This window comes from Bos taurus, chromosome 10, assembly GCF_002263795.3.
Source record: "Bos taurus isolate L1 Dominette 01449 registration number 42190680 breed Hereford chromosome 10, ARS-UCD2.0, whole genome shotgun sequence".
NCBI lineage: Eukaryota > Metazoa > Chordata > Mammalia > Artiodactyla > Bovidae > Bos > Bos taurus.
The window spans coordinates 56,752,316-56,777,257 of NC_037337.1; the positions used below are offsets into that span (position 1 = coordinate 56,752,316).

A 24,942-nucleotide genomic window follows, 5' to 3' on the forward strand; every position below is an offset into this window, starting at 1 on the left:
TACTTCACTTCCTCCCTTCCCCACCCTGACCTCAAGGACTGTGACATTAAATGGAGAGCAACTGACAGGTCAGAAGCTTCCTGCCCAGCAGATTGTATGTGTGTGTATGTCTGTGTGTGTGTTTCTAGTCTATCTTCTTCCATATCTGAATTAACACCCTATATTTATTTTTTTACCACTCCATTCACTGGTACCTTTCATTAGCAGAATCCTCTTCAAGGGAGTTGCCACCTCTGGTTTCCTTTCTTTGACCAGATATCTACGGTTTGAATCCTAAAGTAATGGTTTTATATGATAACTCTATGATTCATAAATGGGGTTCTGATTTTTTAGTTTGATGTGTATATAGCATCATAATTGTGCATTTGTACAGGGAAACAAAGTTTATGGTAAATTTATGTCCAGTTATACCCTTGGAAGGGAGATAGGACTTTCTGCCTATACTTGTCTCTGTACTTTGTACATAGTTGCTTAAAGGCACTTACTTTCCCCAGAGAAGATGCTGGAAAGAGGAAGAGGGAGAGTGGTTTTGATCTGGTCTCCCTTCTAAGCTATTTTTCTAACACAGCAGTCAGAATGATCTTTCAAAAAGGTAAATCTAATCCTACTACTCCCTGCATAAATTATTTTGATGTCTTCTCATTGCATTTAGAATATGACACAAAATCCTTAATGAGTTCTATTAGGCTTATGGTTTGATCCCTCTGTCTCTCCAGTTTCAGTCCTTGCCAGTTACTTTCCCATTTTCTGTGTTTCAAGCATGCTGGACTTCTGCCAGTCCCCAGACTGGGCCGAGCTGCTTCCTGCCTCAGGAATTTCAAAAACTTTTGTAAGGTGCTCATTCAACTGTTTTCCATACACTGTTTTCTATCACCCACTCTTCACCTAAATTCTACACTTATTCAGATCTTACTTTATAGTTTGCCTCCTTAAACAGTTTTTCTCTGGCCTCCAACCTTCTTTATGTTTACTTCATTTCCATTCTCATAGCAACCTGTGATTTTCTTTCAGATCACTTATTTTCATGTGTAATTAGTAATTACTTTCACATGTAATTAGTAATTATCCTTTTTATGTTTATATAGCTACTGTATGTCTGCTAGTAAGATTCTCAGTTTTACACATCACCAGGAATGTGCTCTTGTCAAAAATGACCTCTCCTTTCTTTTTCAGTCTGTGTCCTCCATATTTTTAAAAATCTCTTCAAATAAGAAGGAAATGGCAACCCACTTCAGTATTCTTGCCGGGGAAATTCCATGGACAGAGGAGCCTGGCAGGCTACAGTCCATAGGGTTGCAAAGAGTTGGACACAGCAACTAAACAACGGCTATATATATATATATGGCAAAAGCAAACCTTCTGAGAATTGACTTAATAATTTTTGACATCTTAATTTTTCAGCAGAATCTACCCACTGCATTCTAGTTCAATCAAGAAACAAAATGGTCTTGCCATTCCCCTTGCCACATTTTCCAAAAGCATTCTGTAGTCATCCAACATGATGTTTATCACATGCAGTGGTAATTCCTTGTTCACTCTCTTCCCTGTTAAACTGTAGATCTATGAGGACTTGGTTTACTGTTTTCTCCTCCCAGAACCTTGAATAGTATCTGATTTACTAAGGTTCCACAAATGTATAAACTGTTCAATTAATAATATACTGAGTAAATAAAATGTTAAGTGAAATAAAATTCCTAAAAATAATATTGCCCATACCTAACTTCCACATAACCTGCTTGTACCTAGATGTGTGTGTTCTGTATACTCAAGGCACAGCTGTTGGTTCTCTTTCTCCCCTAAGTTTCCCCAGATTGTTTTTAGAGCTTCTTGCCTGTCATTCTGAACCTTCCCTGTGTTGGTAGTAAGAAGATGAACACACGAATGTAAGCACTATTTGCACTGCTCTCCATATGCTAATCTCTCTGTGTTGATTTTGAATTCTAAAAATGTCTTCGGTAATTACCTATGACTTACAAATCCCTTCTACCAAATGGCTCTTCCATTTTTAAGTACCCAGAACTGACTTTTTTAAAAAAATCTTATAACCAGTTATAAACTACTGAACAATATGTAACTTTTTACAATCAAGCTATACATTTCCCCCCCAAAAAGCACAGTGGGTGACATGATCGTAAAATGATTAGCATTCAGTACAGACAGTTCCCTCGGTGTGTACTTTTTTACCTCACCCCAATTCCCATTGCCTTTATAAATTAGTAAATGGAGCTTATCAAAGATTAATGTCTTGCTTTCTCTTTTTGGTGACTCTCTCTCCTCAAAATCACTTCCTTTGAAGTCAGCTGAAATTCTGCACATGGTCCAGATGCACATCAGGGATTCTAAGCCTGGTGTGTGATGGAAGCAAAGCACACTGCCCGGTAGAGCTCAAGTCCTCACATAAGGCCTTCTCTGCTTATCCATGGCAAGAAGGTGGCACTGGCCATTTCTCTTCTAAGTCGTGTCCCACTCTTGCAACTGAACCACCATCATATTCCTGAGCTTTCTTCCAAATGTCCTTTGGTGAGGTATTTCTCTTATGTTAGGCTTCCCAAATAGAGAAATGGCCAAAACCACCTTCTTGCCACGGGGTAAGCAGAGAAGGCCGTACGTGAGGACTTGCGCTCTACAGTGCTGTGTGCTTAGTTTCCATCACACACCAGGCTTAGAATTCCTGATGTGCATCTGGACCATGTGCAGAATTTCAGCTGACTTCAAGGAAAGTGATTTTGAGGAGAGAGAGTTAGTCACCAAAAAGAGAAAGAAAGACAGTAATGAATGAGTTGATGAATACCTTGTGATCAACTTTATACTTGCCAGTTTTCACTGGGTAAGGTGGCCTCAGATTAAGTATAGATTCATATAGCAGACAAATCCAAACGGTCAATTACAAAAAAAGTCATACAGTTTACCATATCAGCCTCGTGAAATCGGTGACATTGTCTTTTTTTGCAGCCCAACATTCATTGCTGCCATGAAAGGACCCCATTTCTTTTGTGCATTTCTGCAAAGACAATAAATTCAATTGTCCTCCCATTTCAGATGCCATAGGCATGCTTGGAGCGCCTACCACTAGATCAATTCCTCTATCATTCCCACAGAGTGGCCAAGAGGTGGGCAAGTGCCATTAACTCAACCAATCAATTAATCTTCTGAGTCTCAGAACTATAAGCTGAGTGGGACACAGGCAGAAGAAGTGGGTTAAATCCATTCATTCCAGGAGCAGAATTCAACAGAGACCAATGAAGTTCTTGCTGCAAAGAAATTTTGGACATTCTTTGTTCTGTCTGCTCTGGATCTGGGTTTCCAGCCTGCCCCTTTACCCTATGGTTAGTATCCTAGGAAATGATCAATGTTTAGTGCTTAGACCACTGAAACCTGAGTAGAGATTACCACTGAAATACAGAGACTGATCACCACTATGTACCCAACACCTCATACAGGACTTGGCACTCAGTTAGCACTCATTCTATATGGAATGAATAGTATGATAATAGTAATGCTTCAATTATTCTGCAATATTAGAGCATGAACTATTCCTGTAACTCCATTCTAGCAGAAATCAATTGTAGACATTTTAATGAAAATACCCACTCTGTTTCAATTTTATGTTTAAAAGCTGTATATATATATATATACAATTGTTTAGTTCCTCATATGATGAATATTATAATCCTCAAGAGGCTGAAGCTATACTGAATATTAACTCCTAAGTTCAGATCTAAGGCCATGTTCTCCCTCTAAAAAAGCATCTCTATGACTTAATATCCATAATTGTTTTAAAAAATATTATTATATGATAGGACTAGATTTGGAGAATTAAATAATTCTATTATTTAAACTTTTTCCTTATAAGAATAAAATACATCTTGCTGTTTGTCCAAAGCTGCCTTTGTATCTTTTAAGAGTGCTTTAGAGTTTTCCCCCATATAAATTTTGAAGATTTCTTTTAAAAAAAATTATTGTAAATAAAACTTTCTTTTAAATTATATCTTCTAACTGGTTTTTATTTGTATATTTTAAAACAATTTGTATATGCATCTGTAGCTCAGCTGGTAAAGAATCCACCTGCAATGTGGGAGACCTGCGTTCAATCCCTGAGTTGGGAAGATCCCCTGGAGAAGATCCCCCTACCCCCTCCAGTATTGGCCTGGACAGTTCCAAGGACTGTATAGTCCATGGGGTCACAAAGAGTCGGACACAACTGAGCAACTTTCATACTACTTTACTAAATTCTCTTGTGATTAAGATGGATAGGTGCATGCTCTTTTTAATGGTTTAACCTAATTTTCAAGGGAAAGAGTTGTTTTATTTTTATTATTTGATATGATATTTTATGGTGCTATCCATCCTAGAAACGAGAGAAAAGAGGAGGCTCAGTAGCAAGTAAGTCACTGTTTCAGTGTTTTAGTTTTGTACTCCATCAAGTGACCATCCTCCGGTAATGTTTTTGCCTTAGATGGAACTAAGCTAGATTAGACTTTTAATTTCAATACTGGCATTTTCTCAAAACATATATAAATGGGAACCAGTAAGAAACCTGGCAATCAAGGATTATGGATAAGTAATACTGAAAGATCTGTGAATGGTTTCCCTGAGTTATGAGTATGAGAAACCAGTTTTACTTCTTTCCTTAGAATCACAGATGACTTTGTGTGGAGTTTTATTTGGTTATAGATAACATCAAATGGATACCAAACCCATGTGTTCCCTTAAACTATAGTTTTAGATGGGCCACTAATATTATCTTCTAGAGTTCTGAAATTTTAAGTGAAGTGCAAGATTATATAGCTATTTAAAATATTTCTTTGATTAGATCTGAGAAATCTTAGGTATTACTAGATATGTATGTGTGTTAGTCTCTCAGTCGTGTCCAACTCTTTGCAACCCCATGGACTGTAGCCTGACAGGCTCCTTTGTCCATGGGATTCTCCAGGTAAGAATACTGGAGTGGGTAGCCATTCCCTTCTCCAGGGGATCTCCCTATCCAGGGATCAAATCTGGTTCTCCTGCACTGCAGGTAGATTCTTTACAATCTGAGCCACCAGGGAAGCCCATATAGATAGTAAAATAAAGTACCTTGAATTGAAGGCTAAGCATCTTATTGCCATTTATACACAGTTCTAGGCAAGGACATATATAATAATAGTAATAATACTGGATTTATTTACCTTTTGCTTTCTAGCCATTAGTCTATAATCTACACTGCAAGATTTAGCTCATTTAATTGTAACAACAATCCCATGCATTTGGTAGAATTATCACTATTAATCATTATTACTATTATTACTATTTTGTAGATGAGGGAACTGAGACAGAAAGATTAAGTAACTTGACTACAGTTATCCAGTTTGTGGATGAGCCAGAATTTTATTTAAATTGTCTACTTTAAGAGCATATGGATAAATTCCTATAATAATAAACTACTTGTATTTCAGTTGTGAAAGCTTTTTCTTTTTTAAAGCAAAGTCCTAAAACTAAATAGTGATCTTAAAGGTTGAAAAAAACACTGATAAGAAACTAGTCAATTACAAAAGAAAAGCAATGTATGTAATCTAATCATACTATATTTTTCAATTAAATCATCACTCTTAGAAGTAGAATCCCTGTATTGCCAAGTACAATCCTTGCCAAATATCCAGACACAATCATGGGCTTTAAGGATTACAAGTCACATAATAAAGGATAATGACCTAAAATTAAGCACAGCAATATAGAAAGCTTGGACTGCCATGCTCCGTATAAGTCAGCAATCTGTTAGTTTAATGTGAGATTAAGGAGCTGTGTAAACCACAATTATGCTGCTTTTCATTAAGAAAAAATGTGATAATGGTGTTCTATAAAATTCTTCCTTCTATTTACTTCTGTTTAATTGGATTGGGGGCTGCTTAAACATCTTTGAATTGGAGCTTATAAGAAGATGATCCCAGCTGTTTTTCAAAGCTTAAGGCAGCAGGCGGACAACATGATCATGTCAAGGCTCATGCAAAAGCCTTAATCCTACTTTTTTTTCATCAACTAGCTACTGCAGCCCAGTGTTTAACCTTCTAAGTACTAAATATGCTTTGTCACTGCTTTGGTAGATTTGTCGCTGAATTGTTGTTGTTTAATGCTGTTAGCTTGCCTGCCATTAAAAGATCTTCTCATTTCCCTCTGCCTTTGGACATTGACCATGTTATCATTAGAATTCTCAGTATGCAGTTGATGTAAATGCTGCTGATGTAAAACAAACATAAAAACCTTGAATTATATTGAATTATATATATAAACATATATTTATATATATGCTTTTAAAAAACCTTTGTTTTGATTCATTAAAAGAAAAATGGCAGAGTGTGAATTCTGAGATAACCCATACCGTTAGTCACTTTACATTCTGCATGTAAAAAAAAATACACACAAATACATATAATAGAGAATATTGACTTGTTCATTCGTACATTTATCCAGTCATTTATTGATTTGACAAATATCAAGCCCTTTCACATCTTTCCGCAAGTTCTATAGTAGATATGGGAGAGCAAGGATCAAGATGGTAACTAACTAGTTTCACAATCATAACATCTCAGCCAGATCTTTGGATCATTGTTGGAAGTAACTAAAATAATTTAGAGACTCTTTTTTACTTTTTTTTCTCTAGCTGAATTTTGCCTACTCCAAATATCCAGCATCTTTAACCTTAGAACTATCAGTTGTAGTTTTACCTAGATCAGCAATATCACAGTAGTTAAAGAGTAAAGGTTAAATTGTCAAATTAGCTTTCCCTACAGCTACACAGGCTACTTGGATGGTGATGCACTTTCTTTTCTCTTTTCCTTTGGAGGATGAGTTGTAAAGGAAAGAGGGAGTGGCTCTCTGATGTGTCCCAGTGGCAGTGAGCAGCCAGCAGAAAAGCAGATACAGTTAATGCTCAGCTGCTCAGACCAGTCAAGCAAACTACCAAGTCCCAGCTGTGCCTCTTGATGTTTTCTGATTGCACCTACTCCTCAATCTGTGAACTGTTTTCTGGACTCAGATTCATCAAGCGCTGCTGCTTTAAAAACGCATGCAGGCAGGCATCCTAGGATATGCCATTATAAGCTGCTGCCAGGGGATCTTCCAAGAGATAAATGGAATCTGTGTGAAGTAAATTAGTGTGAACCAGTCAATCTGAGTGTCAGCCTTGAGCCACTTCCATGGATAACTAGCTGGCTGACTGCAGTCCAGGGTCTTTTGCCATAAGTAGGTTGGGATCCCTAAGACTCTGTTCCACAGGATGTGGGGACATTGGGGGACTGCTTATTCTTGGAAGAAAGTCAGTTTGATCAGTGTTTTATATTTGTCAATGAAAAGGACTTGTAAAGTATTTTTGTTCAGCTCCCTACTCTGGCTGTATTGAATATCTCCAAGTTGGACAACTCCTTCCCTGTAGGAAATATGAGAGAAATGCCCTGGAAAGAACCGCTTCCTCCTTGCTTAAGCTGCCATTCTCACCCAACCATTATGGTTGGTCTGAGCCTCCTAAAATCTTTAGGGTTTTAAAACAAAGTAATAACCATCATTTGGCAATGTGTTTAATACAAATCTCCTCTCCCTTTTTGTTTTTTGAAGAATAAATCTGTGTGATCTTTAATTCATGAAGGAAGGGGAAATTCTATGCAAAGCCTGACGACTGTGGTTCCCTGTAGATACCCAGTGTGGAAAATCAAATTTTGGCCATTAGGGGAGGTAGGAGAAGCCCCTCAATAGCAATAGAATGAGAAAGCCATTTAAAATACTTAAACATTCCATGAAAATAATTCAGAGATGAAAAAGCATGTGAACCAATAGAACAGTAAGAATTATGTAATATGATTAAATGGTAAGTGTAAATGGTTCTATTATGTAAAAATCATGTTTCCATAATTCAGTATTTCTTTAGAGATCATAGTCTGTTCTTACATTAAGATCATAAGAATTCATTTTATCTAGTTAAATTATGACAAATCATCTTTATTTCTTTTTCCTTTATTACATTAATAAAAATTTTTATCACCTCCCTCTCTGTAGAATGAAATATCAATGAGATGGTTACACACAGAATAAAAATGTGTAAAATAGAATGAGAATAATTTTAGGTCTCATATTTGGGGGAAATGGTTAAGAGTATTTCTACCCACATCTCCAGGAAAGCAGTTTGTAAAAAGAAAATAAAAAAGTCTATCTTGGAATAGGAACTCGGGCAAAATAATAATTGTTTAACTATTCAATAATAAGTATTTTCTATTTCTGATCACCTTTTCTGAACTTATGCGCTTGAAAGGCAGTTTTTGCGTATTTTATGTGAAGGTACCACTATTATGGTGTCCGTGGAGACACATTTTATATATAAGAAACATTTCAGTATATAGAGTGTGTCTGTGGATGTTAGATGGCATGAATCATAGTAAAGATCAAACCAAATGCTTTAAAAATTGAGTGACCCTTTCCTTGAACTAATGAAACAAAAATGGGATGTCCTGTGAGAACAAAATTTGTTTTATGCCTGTACATTGAGTTCAGAGGAAGGAAGTCCCTAGGGGAAATTTAACTTTATGATTTATGAGGGTAAGGAAAAGAAAGTGGAAATCAGTGCATTTTCTGTTGTCGGGCAGGCATAGTATTTTGCAATGTATGATTCTTATTTTATGAAGTTCCTTGAAGGGAATGAAAGTGAGTGTTGTATAAATGATGCTATGGCCTAGAGATCTTGCTTAACATGGCCCACCATTGTCTACATAACCTCATCACTGCTGAGAAAGCAGACTTCTTAGCCATTGCTGTCCATAAGTAAGCTGTCCGATGATCATCATGTTTGTGAAGCAAGCGTGTGCCTGTGTGCTAAGTTGCTTCAGTCATGTCCAATTCTTTGCGACTCAATGGATTGTAACCCCCCAGGCTCCTCTGTCCATGTGATTCTCCAAGCAAGAATGCCTGGAGTGTGTTGCCATTCCCTTTTCCAGGGGATCTTCCCAACCTAGGGATCGAACTTACATCTCGTTATGCCTCCTGCACTGGCAGGTGGGTTCTTTACCACTAGAGCCACCTGGGAAGCATACTAATTATAAATTTCCAACAGCCAGAGATAAGCTAAGAATTACAGACGTGGACACACTAGGTCAGCCCTATGGTTCTTCTAGCCCAGTCTTCTGATTGCAGCACCAGAGGTTCTGTTCTGGAGAAGCAAAGTTGCCTTGATGGCATCAGCCTCAAAATAGCAGGATGTGTCTGAAATAGCTGGCTTCCCTATTAATGTAGACCAGTGAGGTAGTCAGACGAGAGAACCAAAGAATGGGATAAGAAGAATAACACAGGCCAATAAAATGCTAGGAAACACAGAAGAGGGGAGAAAAACTGATGTTAATTTTAGGTTGTTGAAGACTAAATGAGAGACAGAATTTGAGCTGAGTTTTTAATAAGGGGGAGTTTTGGGCAAGCAGAGAACTAGAGCTTGGTGTGAGAGAGGATATCTCAAGGTGGGAACCTAAACAAAGCACCAATGTAGAAAATAAATGGCACATCCAGGAGACAGTGAGCCCTGTCCAGCTGTAGGGTATAATATCAAAGTCTAAGGTGGGGGCAGAATCTAGTGAGAAGCCTCTAAACATGAGTTGAGACTGTGTCCTAAAAGTCCTTGCCAATCCATGGCTCCAGAATTTCCCATTGCTGACTGAATAGAGGCGATTACAGAGTTTTTACATAGAAGCTACATGACCAGACCATGGCCTTAGGGACTTGACTTGTTTCAGTTTAAAGAATTACTGCAGGGAGAGACACTTCTTATCAGGCTACAAAAATACAGGTGTGATGGAGAGTAGGGTGGGAGTATAAGCTTCTTGAAGAGTTGGAGGAACTGGAGGTGAGTAACAGTGGTGGTAGATATAGAGAGTTTCTTGGCAATTTTACAAATATTGGTCACTTTCTTCTTCAGATTTACTTCCTTTCTGGAGTCCTTGTTGTTGTTGTTCAGTTGCTAAGTCATGTCTGATTTTTTTTGACCCCCATGGACTGCAGCATGCCAGGCTTCCCTATCCTTCACTATCTCCTGGAGTTTGCTCAGACTCATGTTCCTTGAGTTGGTGATGCCATCGAACCATCTCATCCTCTGTCACTCCCTTCTCCTCCTGGAGTCTCAGTCTTCCTAATTTCTTCTTGAGATATTTTGATAGTACGTAAATTCTCCTGCCCTCAACTTGCTCCCGGACCTTTGGTTGGCCTCTTAAATTCCACTATGTCCTAGACTGGCTGTAGTCACTGGAGATACACGAAGGGTTCCAGGTGCAGAAGCCCCCTGGGTTTGTTAGTTGGTTTTCTTGTGGTTAGTTTATCATGTTGATCATTCCCTTCCTAAAATGTCAGGCTTATATTAGCTATTTGTTCACATTTGTAGTTTGACCTAATGTCCTTAGGGGTTTCCCTGGTGGCTCAGTGGCAAAGAGTCCACCTGGCAATGCAGAAGACACAGGTTTGATCCCTGGGTCGGGAAGATCCCCTGGAGGAGGAAATGGCAACGCACTCCAGTATTCTTGCCTGGGAAATCCCATGGACAGAGGAGCCTGGCTGGATACAGTCCATAGGGTCCCAAAGAGTTGGACATGAGCAACTGAAGCGACCAAATAACAGCAACAATGTCCTTAGTCATAACATATGATAGCTCAGTCATGTTCTTGTTACATATATTTTGGGTCATGTTTTTATTTTGAATGTTTTCCAGAATTTTGTACTGAAATGTGTATGTACATGTATTACCAATGATTCAACCTTACCATTGTTATCTATAATTAATCTAATCAACCTAACATTTTACAATTCAGGAACCTTTAGCTTCGCCTGTAGTTCTGAAGGTTTTTACCACATATTCTTCAAAATAATTTGTAACAACTTATTAAGAGAAATGTTTTACACTAATCGGGACATTCATTTATACTTTCTTATCTAGAAATATCTGCTTGTCTCTAAGCTTTTGTTTCCTGTTTCTTAGTTCTGTAATTTTAGCATCTCTTTTATATCGAACCTAGTTTTCCAAAAGTCTCATTAGATTATATTTGCTGATTTCCTTTTACCCACTGCATGTTTGCTATTTAAAACTTTGCTTCTTTAGGTGTGTTTCCTTTATCCTTTATTTATAGATGGAAATAGCTTGTCTGGTATCAAAATGAGACTCTCTACTACTTGCTGCTGCTGCTGCTAAGTCGCTTCAGTCATGCCCGACTCTTAGCGACCCCATGGAGGGGTCGACCCTACCAGGCTCCTCCATCCATGGGATTTTCCAGGCAAGAGTACTGGAGTGGGTTGCCATTGCCTTCTCCAAACTCTACTACTTACCAAAGTTATATTTGTATTCTATTGTATTATAACCATCTTTTGGAGATACTAGTACAAATACTGAGTGTTTTTGCAGTGACACAGCCTGAGGATTTGAAAAGGCAACTTTCCATTATTTATCCCCCAGCAAAATTAATATTTTTAAATGCATGGCTCCACTTTATATGCCTGACATAAGAGGCAGTCAGTGCCAATGGACAGCTTATATTTTCTATGTCTGGTGTGAGTAGATGTGGGAGAAGAGTAATGGTTGCTACTAACTATATTATAATACAGTGGTAAAGCACATTATTATCATCCATACATGACTTCAATTCAATTTCAATAAGTTCTCTAGTACATACACTAACATGCCATTTTGATGTCATTCAAATAAAAATAAATCACATTCAGAGTACCAAGCCTAATGATACAAAATATGGTAACTCAGACCTTTTCTTCCTTGCATCCTTCTTAATGTTGACAAAGAATCAGAAAATGAAGGCATAGTCTAGATAATTTGATTTCCTTATTTTCCATTTCCTACCTAGGAGATGAAAGAGCTCTGACACTTGACTAACCATCTGAGACAAGCATTTTCCCTTGAGACAGAGACAGCTATCAGCTGGGAATTTGAGACTGCCTGCCAATCGTTTTCTCCATGCTGATGGTGTCTTTTTAGGTTCAGCCTATGGAAAGGTTGCTGCTCTTACAAATTCCAGTGGTAGTGCCATTTGACAGTTTCTTCTCCCACTGATTCTAGAGAAAAATATTTTGGTATTTTTCCTTATGGATAACTGTAGACTTTGTTCTGGTTTAAATTGCCCTATGCTGTGAATCCTTAAGTTCATATATAAATCATGTTTATCTCTAGTCTCAAATGCTAGCATGAGGCTCTTTTGATTGAAGGGTCTCTTTTGTTTTCCTGACCTTCTTCTAAATTTTCAAATGCAAGCTGGGAAGTGTACTACAAATTCCTCTTAGAATTCTCCCTTTACTGACTGTTCTTCAATTTATCAATATATGGGAGGGAATCCATTTGTTTTCTTCTTTGAAATTTATTCCTGCTTTCAATTTCTTGAATTTCTGAACAGTAAAAATGCACAGGGTTTTGTCCTTATAAGAAAAGTCAAATGACTTTTACAAAATCTAAACTGCATGAATAGTGTAAGAGTTAATTTCTAGACTTTCTTAGAGCTATTCCATCACCTGTACATCCTTTCAGTGATGAAGGGGTCCTTTCAAATAAAATGTTGCTGAGTCCCTTTGTCTTAAATAATTATCTCTATGGTTTACTGTATAAAGCTGAAATTGAGCTTGCTGATTTGACCAGTTTATTTCCTGCATTAAGAAATTACCTTTACCAAATTTTAGATAAATATAAAAATAATAATATGTAATATTTCCCTAGATTATTTCCACTCTGAATTTACTCAGTATTGACCAGGGACCAAAGCTGTAGAAATTATTTTTGATTTGATGATAAAAAAGAAAAAAGTGCTTACTCATCCACTCACCACTTTTCTCCCTGGAACACTCCTTGCCAAGGAAAAGGTACTCTAAAGGACACATAAAGAACTCCAGACAAACTTCTCATAGGCAACTCTAGGAACTGCCTTAGAGGGTGAGGAAATGCAACAGAAATAGGAGAGAAGTTTGCATTGTTCCTGGTTCTTTCCTTTTCTATTTCCCAAACTACACATTTCCTTCTTCATACTTTCCCCATCCTGCATCCAAATGTCTCTACAGTCTGTTTCAGCTGAGAGTTTAAATAATTTGATTAGAGTTGGTTTTCATGCTAGGCTTGACTAAGACAAATCACTTCATGGGCTTCAGTTTTACATAAAAAAAGAATTTAAAAAAAATTGGGTTCTCTTGATTCTCCCCTTAGAGATTTGACAGGAGGAGAAGACTATTCCACAGGAGCACCACATCTCTATAACCATATCCATTCAAACAACTATTGAGAACCTCTTCATGTTTGGAGTCCTGAAGCCAAGTCTTCAGAGGAGGCTCATGCCATTTCAGCCTAACCCAGTCCAGACCTAACTTCCAGACCAGGGTTTTTTCCACTGCAGTTTTGCTTCTTGCAATTATTTCATGGATCCAATTAATTTAGTTTAGGATGATTCATCTTGTACTGAAGTTCATATTTGCCAGATTGTTTGAGAGATATAACTTATTTTTTTAAAGTTTGGTTTTAAAGATTTGTTTTACACCATTGGCAAACATCTGATAGATGCTTCTATGCCAAGGTGTCACTGTGTTTGTTCTCAGGAATAGCCATACTGCAGCCTCAGTTCTTGAAGAAGGAAATGGCAACCCACTTCAGTATTCTTGCCTGGAGAATCCCATGGATGGAGGAACCTGGCAGGGTACAGTCCATGGGGTTGCAAGAGTTGGACACGACTTAGCGACTAAACCACTACCACCATCAGGCTCAGTTCTGGCTTCGTCATCTTTCAATAGGGCCCCCTCACCCTGGCATTACAGTCATCCAAGCATCTCTCTGAAGTTGCCCTGATTTCCTCTGTCCCTCAGTCAGATGAAATCACTTATAGGAAAATAGCAATTTTAACTCAGAAAGGGCCTCAAAAGCCTTCATTATTTCTAAGATTACTCTAGTAGTCACTTATACTCTTTGTATCCTGTTCAGTGATATACTCAGTGGTCAGTTGGTCTTGGATTCTTAACTGGCAAAATATTCAGGTCTCAGGACAGGAAGATGTCAAGGAAGTTGTCCAGTCCAATTCTCTCACTTTATTAGTGAAAGCACCAGAGTCCAGGTAAGTGAAAGGACAAGATCAAGGTCATACTATTAGGAACAGAAGTGGAATGAAAAATATATTTTCTGGGTCCTATTAATTAAGCTTTTTGCCAGTACAACATGCCCCCCACCCCCACCCTGGGGAACTAAGAAGTTCATCTCTGTAAGGAAGTCGTTGGTATTCATCTTTGCTTCAATTAAAACATATATTTTGGTTCAGTTAAGTGGCTCAGTCACGTCCAGATCTTTGTGACCCCATGGACTGCAGTGCACCAGGCTTCCCTGTCCATCACCAATTTCTTATATTTGGGTAATAAAGAAATGAGGAATTTTATTTTACCCAATGCCTGACCTTAAGAGTTTTCCCTTCAACTACAGGTGAAATTAGTTATTGCTTTTTTAATTCTTAGAAATTCCTGTTAGCAGTTTTACTCAGTAATTTCATAAATGGTTCAAGTATCTGTCCTGTATCTTGCATTAGGCTAGATGTACTTTCTTATTTATCAGCCTTACCAAAGCAGCCTATTGCTCAAACTTACTGGATAACAGGAAAACTTTTATATCTTAGAGCAATAAACATTATTTTAAAAGATGAAGTAACCAACTAATACTACTTTCTCATCCCCATTTATCTTCCGTCAAATTAGACACCTAGTTATACACCTCACTGTAGAGACTGGCTATAGACAACAGTTTTTTCCCTTGGATAGTAAATAATTTGATCTTCTGTGTTTATGTATTATATGTATCCCAAAATATCTCATGCTTAAAGCAATTCACACTAGAAATTATCACCAAGAAAATAATATTCTGTGTCAGATTATACTTGCAGAAAGATAATAAAACACATAAATCTAATCTTAACTCATTTTGCTGAACTTGTCCATAAAACAGTTATTTCTTAGTTATAAAGCAGCACTAGATATTTTATTTATTTCTAGGCATTAGTATATGTTTGTTTGTTTTTTTCCCAGTCTCCAGTCTACACTGAACACAAAGTAAGCCTAAGGTCTGATGCAGGATGTAGCTGTTGCTATTTAAATATAATCAGGAGGTCCTATCACTTGTTTATCTCAGTAGATACTCTTTAAGTAGGGGTAATATGTACATAGCTCTTTAGCTACATATGTTTTTCTGATAAGACATCTGTCCAGAGAGAATCACTCTGTGAACTGAATCTGTGGTCTGTTCAAATGATATCTTCTTTGTTTCCAACCTTAGTGTTATCACTTACAGTCTTTTCACTGATTATCCCTCCTTCTAATTTAAAACCTATTGCAGTTTTCTTGTGATCAGTCAGGGTTGCACTAGTGAGTGTTTAATTCTACTTGAACTTATTGTAGTTTTTCTTTCTTAACCTACAGAAAGATTTTTAAAATTTATTCACAGTGATTTCTTATTATTGAGAAGACATCTAAATTATCAGCAATGAAGTGATCAATTCTTGGCCACCACATTGAGCTGGTAGATTGTAACTCAGGTCTTTGACTTCTTTTCCACTACTCATTCCTAATTGAGCAGAGTTTTAGTCTTTCATGACCTCTGCAACCTGCGCATTATTTTTATGCCTTTGAATAAGATGCAAATAAGATTTTTGTCTGAGTTTTATCTGCTACTATAATGGTTTATTCTACTCCATTGACCAGCATTTCAAACTGTTATATTTTTGTTAATGATTTTCATATCACTATCTCCAGTACTTCCCCAAACTCCATACATATACCAGATGGGATTTATTTTTCAATCACTTATAAGTCATCATATTGAAAACATTATTTGCATTACAAATTTTATTCACACTGTGATTGATATGGATTTTTAACAAAGGCTCTGTATATACTACAGTCCTGGCCCAGCATGCAAGAATCAACTACTGTTTGTGGAGATGATGGAGATTCTTCCCAGTGGTCATTCTCTCACTATGAATGGGGAGGATGTTTCTTGAAGTTGTTTGTTGCCTTGACCTAGCCATCTTCAAATTTTAATGAATATTTGCATTTCTGCAAATGATGAGAAAAGGCAGGAAGGAATTTTTACACATTAACTGAAACCAAAATAGAGAACAGAGAGAGGTAAAGGAGCATACCATAGTGGCTAAGACAGTGAAGAATTTGCCTGCAATGCAAGAGAACTGGGTTCGATCTCTGGGTTCGATCCCTGGGTTGGGAAGATACCCTGGAGAAGAAAATGGCGACCCACTCCAGTGTTCTTGCCTGGAGAATCCATGGACAGTGGAGTTACAGTCTATGGAGTCAAAAAGAGTTGTATATGACTGAATGACTAACACTTTGATTTTTCAAAAGAGCATAACCACTGCTGACCCTGTCGCCATATTTGTTTCGGTAAATTCTTCTATAGAGTCCTTGTCATAAAATTTTCCTTGCTTTTCCATTATATGTTCTTAAGCGTAATTTAAAACCTACTTATTTTGTATTGTCTACAGTTGAACCATTTATTTCTTTAGGAATTTCTTTAACACTAATAATTAAGCACACCATAGTCAAAGGCATCTTTACCAAGTACATGGACTTTCTCCTCTATCTAGCTTCCAAAGGTACTACAAAGATATTTAGAACACCAGCCTTGTAGTTGTCAATATTTTGAGATGTGTGATGAGTAAATGGAACACCTTACATCTTTCAGTGGTAGAACTGTCAAAGAATGTTTATCTTTCTTGCCTCTCACCCCCCAAATGTAGACTATTTCAGAATGCATTACAGAGGAAATAAACAGTTGATTTTAAGTTAAGGATGAGCCTAGCAACCATTTGCACTATATTGATGTCAAAAGTACCTCTCTGCCAAGCTCTAAAATGCATCTTCAAAAACTACTGAAAATATCCAAGAACTTTAGTGATGAGCTACAAATGGACTTTAGTATTGATAAACAAAAGTCAATATGTATAGTGAAAGGACAACTTACTGTGATAAATGGGCCCACCATCGTAAAGATCAAATTATCGACTATCTACGGCAAGGAGAAACCTGTCTATAGCTAACTTCTACAGGTGAGAGGAATTCGCCACAACAGCAATTCAGGGAAAGCTCAAAGCAACGTGTAAGGGGAATTCATTAAAAATACATACAAAAGTAGGCAGCAATACTCTGTTAAATATATCTGTGACACCAGGCTACTGTATTTCTTTGGCCAGGCTTGAGTTCACATCTTTTCCTTTTGCAGAGAACAAGCTCCTTTTGGGCTACTCATATTACTTCTCAATGAGATTTAATTCAAATTTCACTTCCTAACACAGCCTATTGCAGGAGAATCACCTCTGCATTCCTTAAAAACCATGTTACTCTTGGAATATTCTCTCTAATGCTCCTATTAGTTAGTTTCTATTGTAACTCAACTATATCACAAGTTGTATGTGGGCACCTTAGAAATGCCTCACTTTTTCATCCCCTCACATGATCTAGCACAGAGCTCTACCCTGTGCCTGATAATCACCAGATCAATATTTTTTTTATTTCATCATTTTTTAAATTATTCACTAGAGAAGCCTAGGCCACACATCATGTCAGAGTTAAATGACGAAACGTCACACATCACAAGAAACACCCAAAAGAATAATTGCAAACACTGGCCTATCAAAAAAAAAGGTGGAATGGCAGTAATTAACCTCTTCAATGTCTATTGTTCCTAATTGATAGAATGTAAGAATTTCTTCCACAGTGAATTTAACCGGATACTCTATAAGCTACCCAATAAAAACTAAAGGGCAAATCTTGTACCATCTCTCCAATTTGGAAGCAAAAATGCAATTAAGCCAAACATCTAATGAACAACCCTTTCTACTCTATTACTCTATTCTACTACTCTACTCTACTCCCCCCGCCACAAACAACACCCTCCAAAATCTTTCTGGAGACAAAAATACCTGCAAAGGTACCTTATAGTGTGAGTTAAATAAAGTTCATGCAGCTAAAACTATTGATACATCTAACTTTCCTGTTTTATTGAAAGATCTGGAATGTCAGTTCATCCTGGGACTACTTTATTGCCACTAAATCTGGTGGTAGGCATGGACTTTGTTGTTCTAATACCATGCTCTCTTCAGCTCTTTGAGGCCCCTGTATCTAGAAGAGCGTTTTGGAGGAATGATTAGATAAATGAATAGATGCAAGTTTTAGATGAAAGAATAATGTGTGGGATGACAAGTATGATATGTTTACCCAAGTAAACACAGATGCTGCTTCATTTTCTGTCAGTTTTATGGTTAATTCCCCATTATAAATACCAACAGAAGTATCTCAGAAAATTAACAAGATATATAAATATAAAAAAAATCAAGAAAGTAAACCAGAAAATTTTGCCCAATGTAATAGTATTCTGCAACTTTGATGCATTTAATTATTCCACTTAAACATTTCAAAAAAATCTATGGATTCAGAAGTAAACTGAAGTATGATCCAAATTGAGGAAAACTAAAAGCAGTGACAGCAAAATAACTACACGGGCCATACACGCTACTTAGCTCTCCTTCCAAGTCATGGACTAACCCAACACCACCATACACACTACTTAGCTCTCCTTCCAAGTCATGGACTAACCCAGCACCACCATACACACTACTTAGCTCTCCTTCCAAGTCATGGACTAACCCAACACCACCATACACACTACTTAGCTCTCCTTCCAAGTCATGGACTAACCCAACACCACCATACACACTACTTAGCTCTCCTTCCAAGTCATGGACTAACCCAACACCACCATACACACTACTTAGCTCTCCTTCCAAGTCATGGACTAACCCAACACCACCATACACACTACTTAGCTCTCCTTCCAAGTCATGGACTAGCCCAACACCACCACTTTGTACATATACATCTTTCATCTCAAGTGGGCCTAAACAAGAAGCTGAACAGGTCAAGCTGAAGATACAGCATATATACTCTTAAATCAGAAGGACATCCAGTATGGTACCTCTGCTTCATTCATTTGTTTATCTATTTACTCATCACACAAATCCTTAAGAATACTTTCCATAGCCTAGGGCATACACAGGTGAACAAAACAGACGTGGTACCTACTTCCATGTTTGTTTTCAGAGAACTCAAAATGAAAAGTTGTGCATATTTATTCAAAATCAGATATAGTTTTTCTCATATTTTATTCCCAAATAAAAAGTGAATTCTAATTCTGTGCTTGCCCTTCCACACAACAAAGCGGCATTATTGGTATTCTGAGAGGGTGGGTGAAACTGGAGAGGATATTTAGAACAGAAACATGTCACTGGTCTCCTTTAAATGTGTGTTTATGGGTTTCAGGTTATGGGCACCACTGCTATGCACAGTCCATGAAAACAAGACAGGAGTCTGGGAAGTGTGAGCTCTCCTAAGGCTACTTTGGCCCTCAGGCAGCCCTCTGCATCACTTATTGAATGTGTGAAGTAACACAAGCTCTAGCCTCTGCATTTGCTCCCTAATCTCCTAAGGGAGGCTTACAAACAGCAGCCAGCCCACTGCCCTGGGCCAACAGATTATTTCTTGTTAAATATCTATGCTAAAGATATATATAAACATATTATGACATAAATATATATTTCCTCTATTGCATTTATGGCTTATAAATAATATGTTGTGTGTGTTATCAGGACCTGAGGAGACAGTGGTAATTTTCACCAAAGAAATCTGTGACAGACAAAAGTCCTACTGCTTGGCTTTAGATGAGTATGACATAATTTATATTATTTAAGGCTTGCTTTGTTTTGTTATTCAGAGTGTCTTCATGAAGACCACATCTGCTTTTCCTGATTAAGTGATTCCTTGAAGAAATATAATAGGGAAATGTGTTACTTGTAGAAAAATGTGGAAACTTAAGCCTGTGCTTCTCTAACAGAGCTAGTAGTTGTAATGTGTTTATAGGAAATTTTATATTCCTATTTTCGCTTTTGTTTCTGTGCATAATTCCTACTCAGAAAATATCTCATTGTAGTTGTGTGAAGACCTGCCATTCAAAAGACCACCTCTTCTTATTATCATTTGCAATGTATTTATCCTATCTTTTAAAATTTATTTTTATAGGGATTTTTTTATTTGTGTTTGGAACCATCATTTTTAATTTGATGAAAGAAAACCAAAATGCATGAAAAGTGTTCATCCACTGTGATTTGTGTGACAAAAAGAACCACTGCACCAGGACAGAGCTGGTCCTGTTGCTGTTAATTGACTATACTCTTTTAGATTTATGCATTAAAAATATGCTTTCTGTTTCGAAGAGATCACTTTGTTACTTTGTAGCTTTTAAGCTGATGCTACGAACTTATTTTTCTTCTAAGATAAAGTCTCATCTATAGATTTTCAACTAATTACACGTCTGCCAATACGTACTTAGAGGATACATTTTATTTCAATTTATTATTTGTGTTTATGTAGTGTGTCCCTGGAAATATCTGTGGAAATGAAAGGAAATGTTTAATGGTGTTTATTACTACTTTCTCATTGCCCTTTTTCTCTTTCTTTGCTCTCTCTCTTTTTTAATAGCTCCAGTCAGTTCGGTCAAGCATGACAGCAACTCAAACTCGGCAAACTTCCAAGACACCGAGGACATGCCTGACAGATGTGTCTTGGAAGAGTCTGAGAGTCCAGGTGAAAGCCATTTAAAAATAGTCAAGTATAAATGATAAATTTGACACAGCTTTGGGGTCCTTGGAAGGGGGTGGGGGGAGAGGACATTGTAATGCTGTTTTCTTTTAGCAGCTGCACTGTCAAATTAATGGTCACCTCCAGGGGTCACAGTGTGGAGCTGTTATCTTTTCCTCTTTCATCAAGAATTCAGTTGGAGGAAGTACAAAGCCTTTATGACTGAGAAGGGAAGCTGACACTATTAGTTCATTATCATCAATTTTAGGCTAAACTGGTTAATAGAGGCAGAGGTTGGAAACTTGAGAAATAGCAACATTTTAAAATATTTCAAATGATGGGATCAAGAGGAAGTGGAGAATTAGGGAGAAAAGAGAAAGCATTCAATAAAATTTACCCTCTGTCCAGGTTACTGATGTTTGTATTTTCTTTATAGAAAGAATAGACAGAAATGTACTGGAAGGATATGTCCAAGAAAACTTAAGCATGAGTTTTTCTTTCTGTTTTGTTTTGAAGCCTGCCTAGTCTTAACAACGAATTAATTAAAAGGGGAAACAAAAAACTTAAGAGAGTTGAAAGACAATTCCTGGCTCACTACACAACCATTAAATGCTAGAAGATGCCTTATTACCATGAGCGATTTAACTATCTTCCCTCCCTGAACATTTTTCTTTGCTGTTTTCTCTGGCTGCTGTGTACCCTCTACCCTCTTGCATCTTTGTGTGCTGATCCATGTATCAGATTTTTGATTCATCCTCACTGTGGTCTGTCAGCTTAGTTAAGAGATTTCCAAATCTTGTAGCCTTCGCTGACAGGGGGCAGCTGCAAACAGTCCCCTGATCCTTCCCCGAGGAGAGCTACTGAGATTTAATTTTCAGTGAAAGGTGCAGCCTGCAATCTATGTCAGGTCCCCTAAGTCATCTTGGAACCCCAGTTGGCCCAGTGGCAATGGCTTGTATTTCCGTCCCCTCCACTACACCAAGATTCCTCAAAAGACGGACTGCTGCTGTGTGTCTGTTCTCAGCCACACTTCTGCCTCAGCATCCATGGACTGAGAAATGGCGTCTTTAGCAATGACAGAAATTTTTCATCAGCACAACAGCCCCACCCACTGCCTTATAGATGTGTCCCACGTGAAAAGGGAGAGAGTAGTGGTAGCATTTTAAAATTACTTTTAGTTCTGACTACAATTGTCTGATTTTGACTAGGTTTTTAAACTGTGTTAATCAACAGTTTTCTATCAATCACCTTATCAGGCAGTTAAATCCATGAGTGAAGTTTTTACTGAAGTGTTCATTGGGTTTTTTTTGCAAGAATAGATCAGCTTTATGCTGTTTTAAAAGTAGAATAAATTTCGATTGTCCCTCAGTATGAGTGTAATTGTGGTGATATTCAAATATAGCACAGTCTATCTGATTGGCATAAACAAAAGGATATATCAAAAAAGAAAGATCAATTAGAAAACAGAAGTGTTGATAAAGAATCTTAACTTAAAAAGTGAGTACCATTCTATACATTGGACATCATTAAACTGGTAATAAAGAATGAATTACTCTGGCTTTTTCTTCTGTCCATTCCTGCATTTTAAGACATCTAGCCTTATAGGCCTAGAAACCTCTGGAGAGTTCACTACTGGTCTCACTGCCTTCCACTGAGAATTTGTGGCTTGGTTGTCATGGAGACATCGTATTTCTCCAAGAATTGCTCATATTGATCCGTGGCCGGGCGTAAATGGCCAAGCGAGTGTGAGGAATAAAGGGGGCTGGGCAGTCCTATGAAATGACCAGGGCTTGTGGGGTGGAAATAAGCTCATAGCAAACACTTAGGTAAAAAGAAAGAAGCAGTTTTATTTTGTTTCAAGGTTTCTTTCTGCACTTTGGGCCATTGTCTTCCTTCTCTATGAACTGAAAGAAACTTGTTAGTCACTTGTCATGTCAGATCCTTGGTGCTTGTCCTGACACAGCTGTCAGCCTCGCAGCTCTGTGCAGTTCAGGGACACACAACAAAGAGGCAGAGGCATGAATTATTTATTGCTCCTCGTGTGGATAAAATTCTGTGATAAGAAATTAAGACACTTCTGACAGAGATGCTTGTTTAGTAAGAAAGATTTTGATGATCGAGTGCATTTCCTTGAAGTATGAGCATTTGAGAAACAAAATTCTTAAAACTGAACATGAAGGGAGATTTGTGAAATTGGTGGCATGGTGGGACTTCCCTTGAACCATGAAAATATGACTGGCCACTTCTCAACGTCCAAAAATCAACTTCAAAATATCAAGTCATTCAAATGTAGAGCTCCAAAAGCATAAACGTTACTTTGGTGGTCTAGTGACCTCTATTTACCATGTACAGGTGGTGTTGCTCTGGAAAGCATGTTAAACCACCTTTGTTAGAAGAAAAAAATAAAATTTGGGATCTTTAAGTGGTAAGGTTTGAGAAGATGTCCTCGAAACAGTAGAAGTGCTTTGGTAGCTAAGCTTATAACTGCATTATGATATTCATTATTTCTTGTATGGAAAGAAGCATATTTAAATCTGAATGAGCTAATCTTACCATTTTCACCTGGAATATTTCACTTAAAATTATTTTTAGCACTTTCATATGTATGCAAATCCCCTAGTTACAAAGGTGGATGTGATCAGTCTTTTGCCTTTAATGGATATTGACCTTACATGGCTTTATTTATGCAATTCTAAATAACTAATAAATTTATTACATCATTTTTAATGAATATGCCAGTTGTTCAAACAGCATCCAGAAAGTGAAAACAAAATCATTTTTATACTCAAGCACAGTTCAAGAGTATCGCATCATATATTGTTCTCTCCAAGTAAAGTCTTTTCTTGGCAAATCCTCTAAAACATTATTTTACTGAAACTTACATAGCTTTATATTGCTCCTATCAACTAGTTTGCATCTGCAAGGAATAAGAAACTTACAGTGCAGAGAAACTAATTTTTTTTTAATGAAGTTGAAATTTTTAAACTGTTGATGGAGCATTTAAAAATGCCAGTAATAAAATCAAATTTTTAGAATTTATATAAAACAGTAAGATTGACTTTGTGAATTATCTTTGAACAAAATGGATTTTAATTCAGTATGTAGATTATTTTTTCGTTGACATCACTGCTTCACCAGCTGGGATGACCCATTTGTAAATGGGCTGGAGCTTGCATATAGGTCACAATTTAGATGCCTGGTGGAGTGGTCATTCACCTCCTCTAGAGGGCTCTACCTTATTCATCATGCCATTGTGATCTCTTTATTGGTTCAAGTTGAATACCCAGGTGAGTGCCTGCAGTCCATTAAGGTTGGGCAAAGCAGCTTTAGACCACAGCATTCTTGTTACTCTGACCCTGCCAGTGAACCTGGAGGTCTTGTCTGATAGGTTAAAGTCTCCCTCAGCAGTGTCTTTTCTTTGGAATAATTCATTAGCAAAGACTTTTGACTCACAGGTGAATCCCAGATTGAAGTTTCTGGCTTAGACTCTGTGAAGTCTACTGGCTTCTTCACCAGCATATATACATTCCTGGAACCTGTGGGAATAACTTTGATGTCTAGTAATAGAAGCACTGAGACAACATGTGAACTTACAGCTCCCTTTTTTGTGTTTTTAGGGCCATTAGGCTTTCTTTCTTTGGTTCTTTAAGCCCTGGTCACTTCTGAATCTGAAAGATGTTATCACAAAAATAGTTCAGTTTAGTATTTTGTTGGCTAACTTCTTATTAACTGTTTAATGCACAGTGATTGTATATAGTCCAATCCCTGATCTCCAGAATATTAAAAAAAACATGTTCTTGGCCCCTTATCTTAAAAAATATGGTGTGAGGTTCACAAATTTTATACAAGTGTTAATGAGAAACCTTGAGCTTTTATCAGCTTATTGGCTTGGAAAACTAAGCATTTTACTTACTAGTGCACCAGGGATAGTGCACTTAAATGTGGCTTCAGCTGAAAATAATAGTGACAAAGAAGGGTTTGGAAGTACAAAAAAAATGCATTTTCAGATAAGCATTTTTATGTCATTCTGAAGTAGTTTATAATCAGTATGCATTCTGCCATTAACAGAACATTTTAGTGGTTTTTATATAGCACGTTATGTGTGTATATCTACATACATCATTGTTAATCAATATTATATTTGCATGAATCTGATGAATAAAACTAGGTTTCTTACTGTTTCGTAGAGGATACTACATTGTGAAAAGCGAAGCTTTTTTTTTTTTTTTTATACTATTCTGGCTCATGAATCACCAGCAAAAATCAGGTAACAGAAAGTAGGACAGA

At 37.3% G+C, this 24,942-nt stretch overlaps 1 protein-coding gene and 1 long non-coding RNA gene across 2 annotated transcripts in view; one reads left to right on the forward strand and one right to left on the reverse strand.

The window, feature by feature from the left end:
• Positions 1 to 24,942, forward strand: part of WDR72 (WD repeat domain 72) — a 225,745-nt gene that overhangs the window by 197,521 nt on the left and 3,282 nt on the right. The window contains exon 19 of the mRNA XM_002690898.6: positions 20,557 to 20,661. Coding sequence (XP_002690944.1) covers positions 20,557 to 20,661 — 105 coding nt within the window. The remainder of the gene's footprint in view (positions 1 to 20,556; positions 20,662 to 24,942) is intronic.
• LOC132346375 (uncharacterized) overlaps positions 1 to 24,942 on the reverse strand; it is a 100,057-nt gene that overhangs the window by 43,284 nt on the left and 31,831 nt on the right. The gene's annotated exons all lie outside the window — the stretch shown is intronic.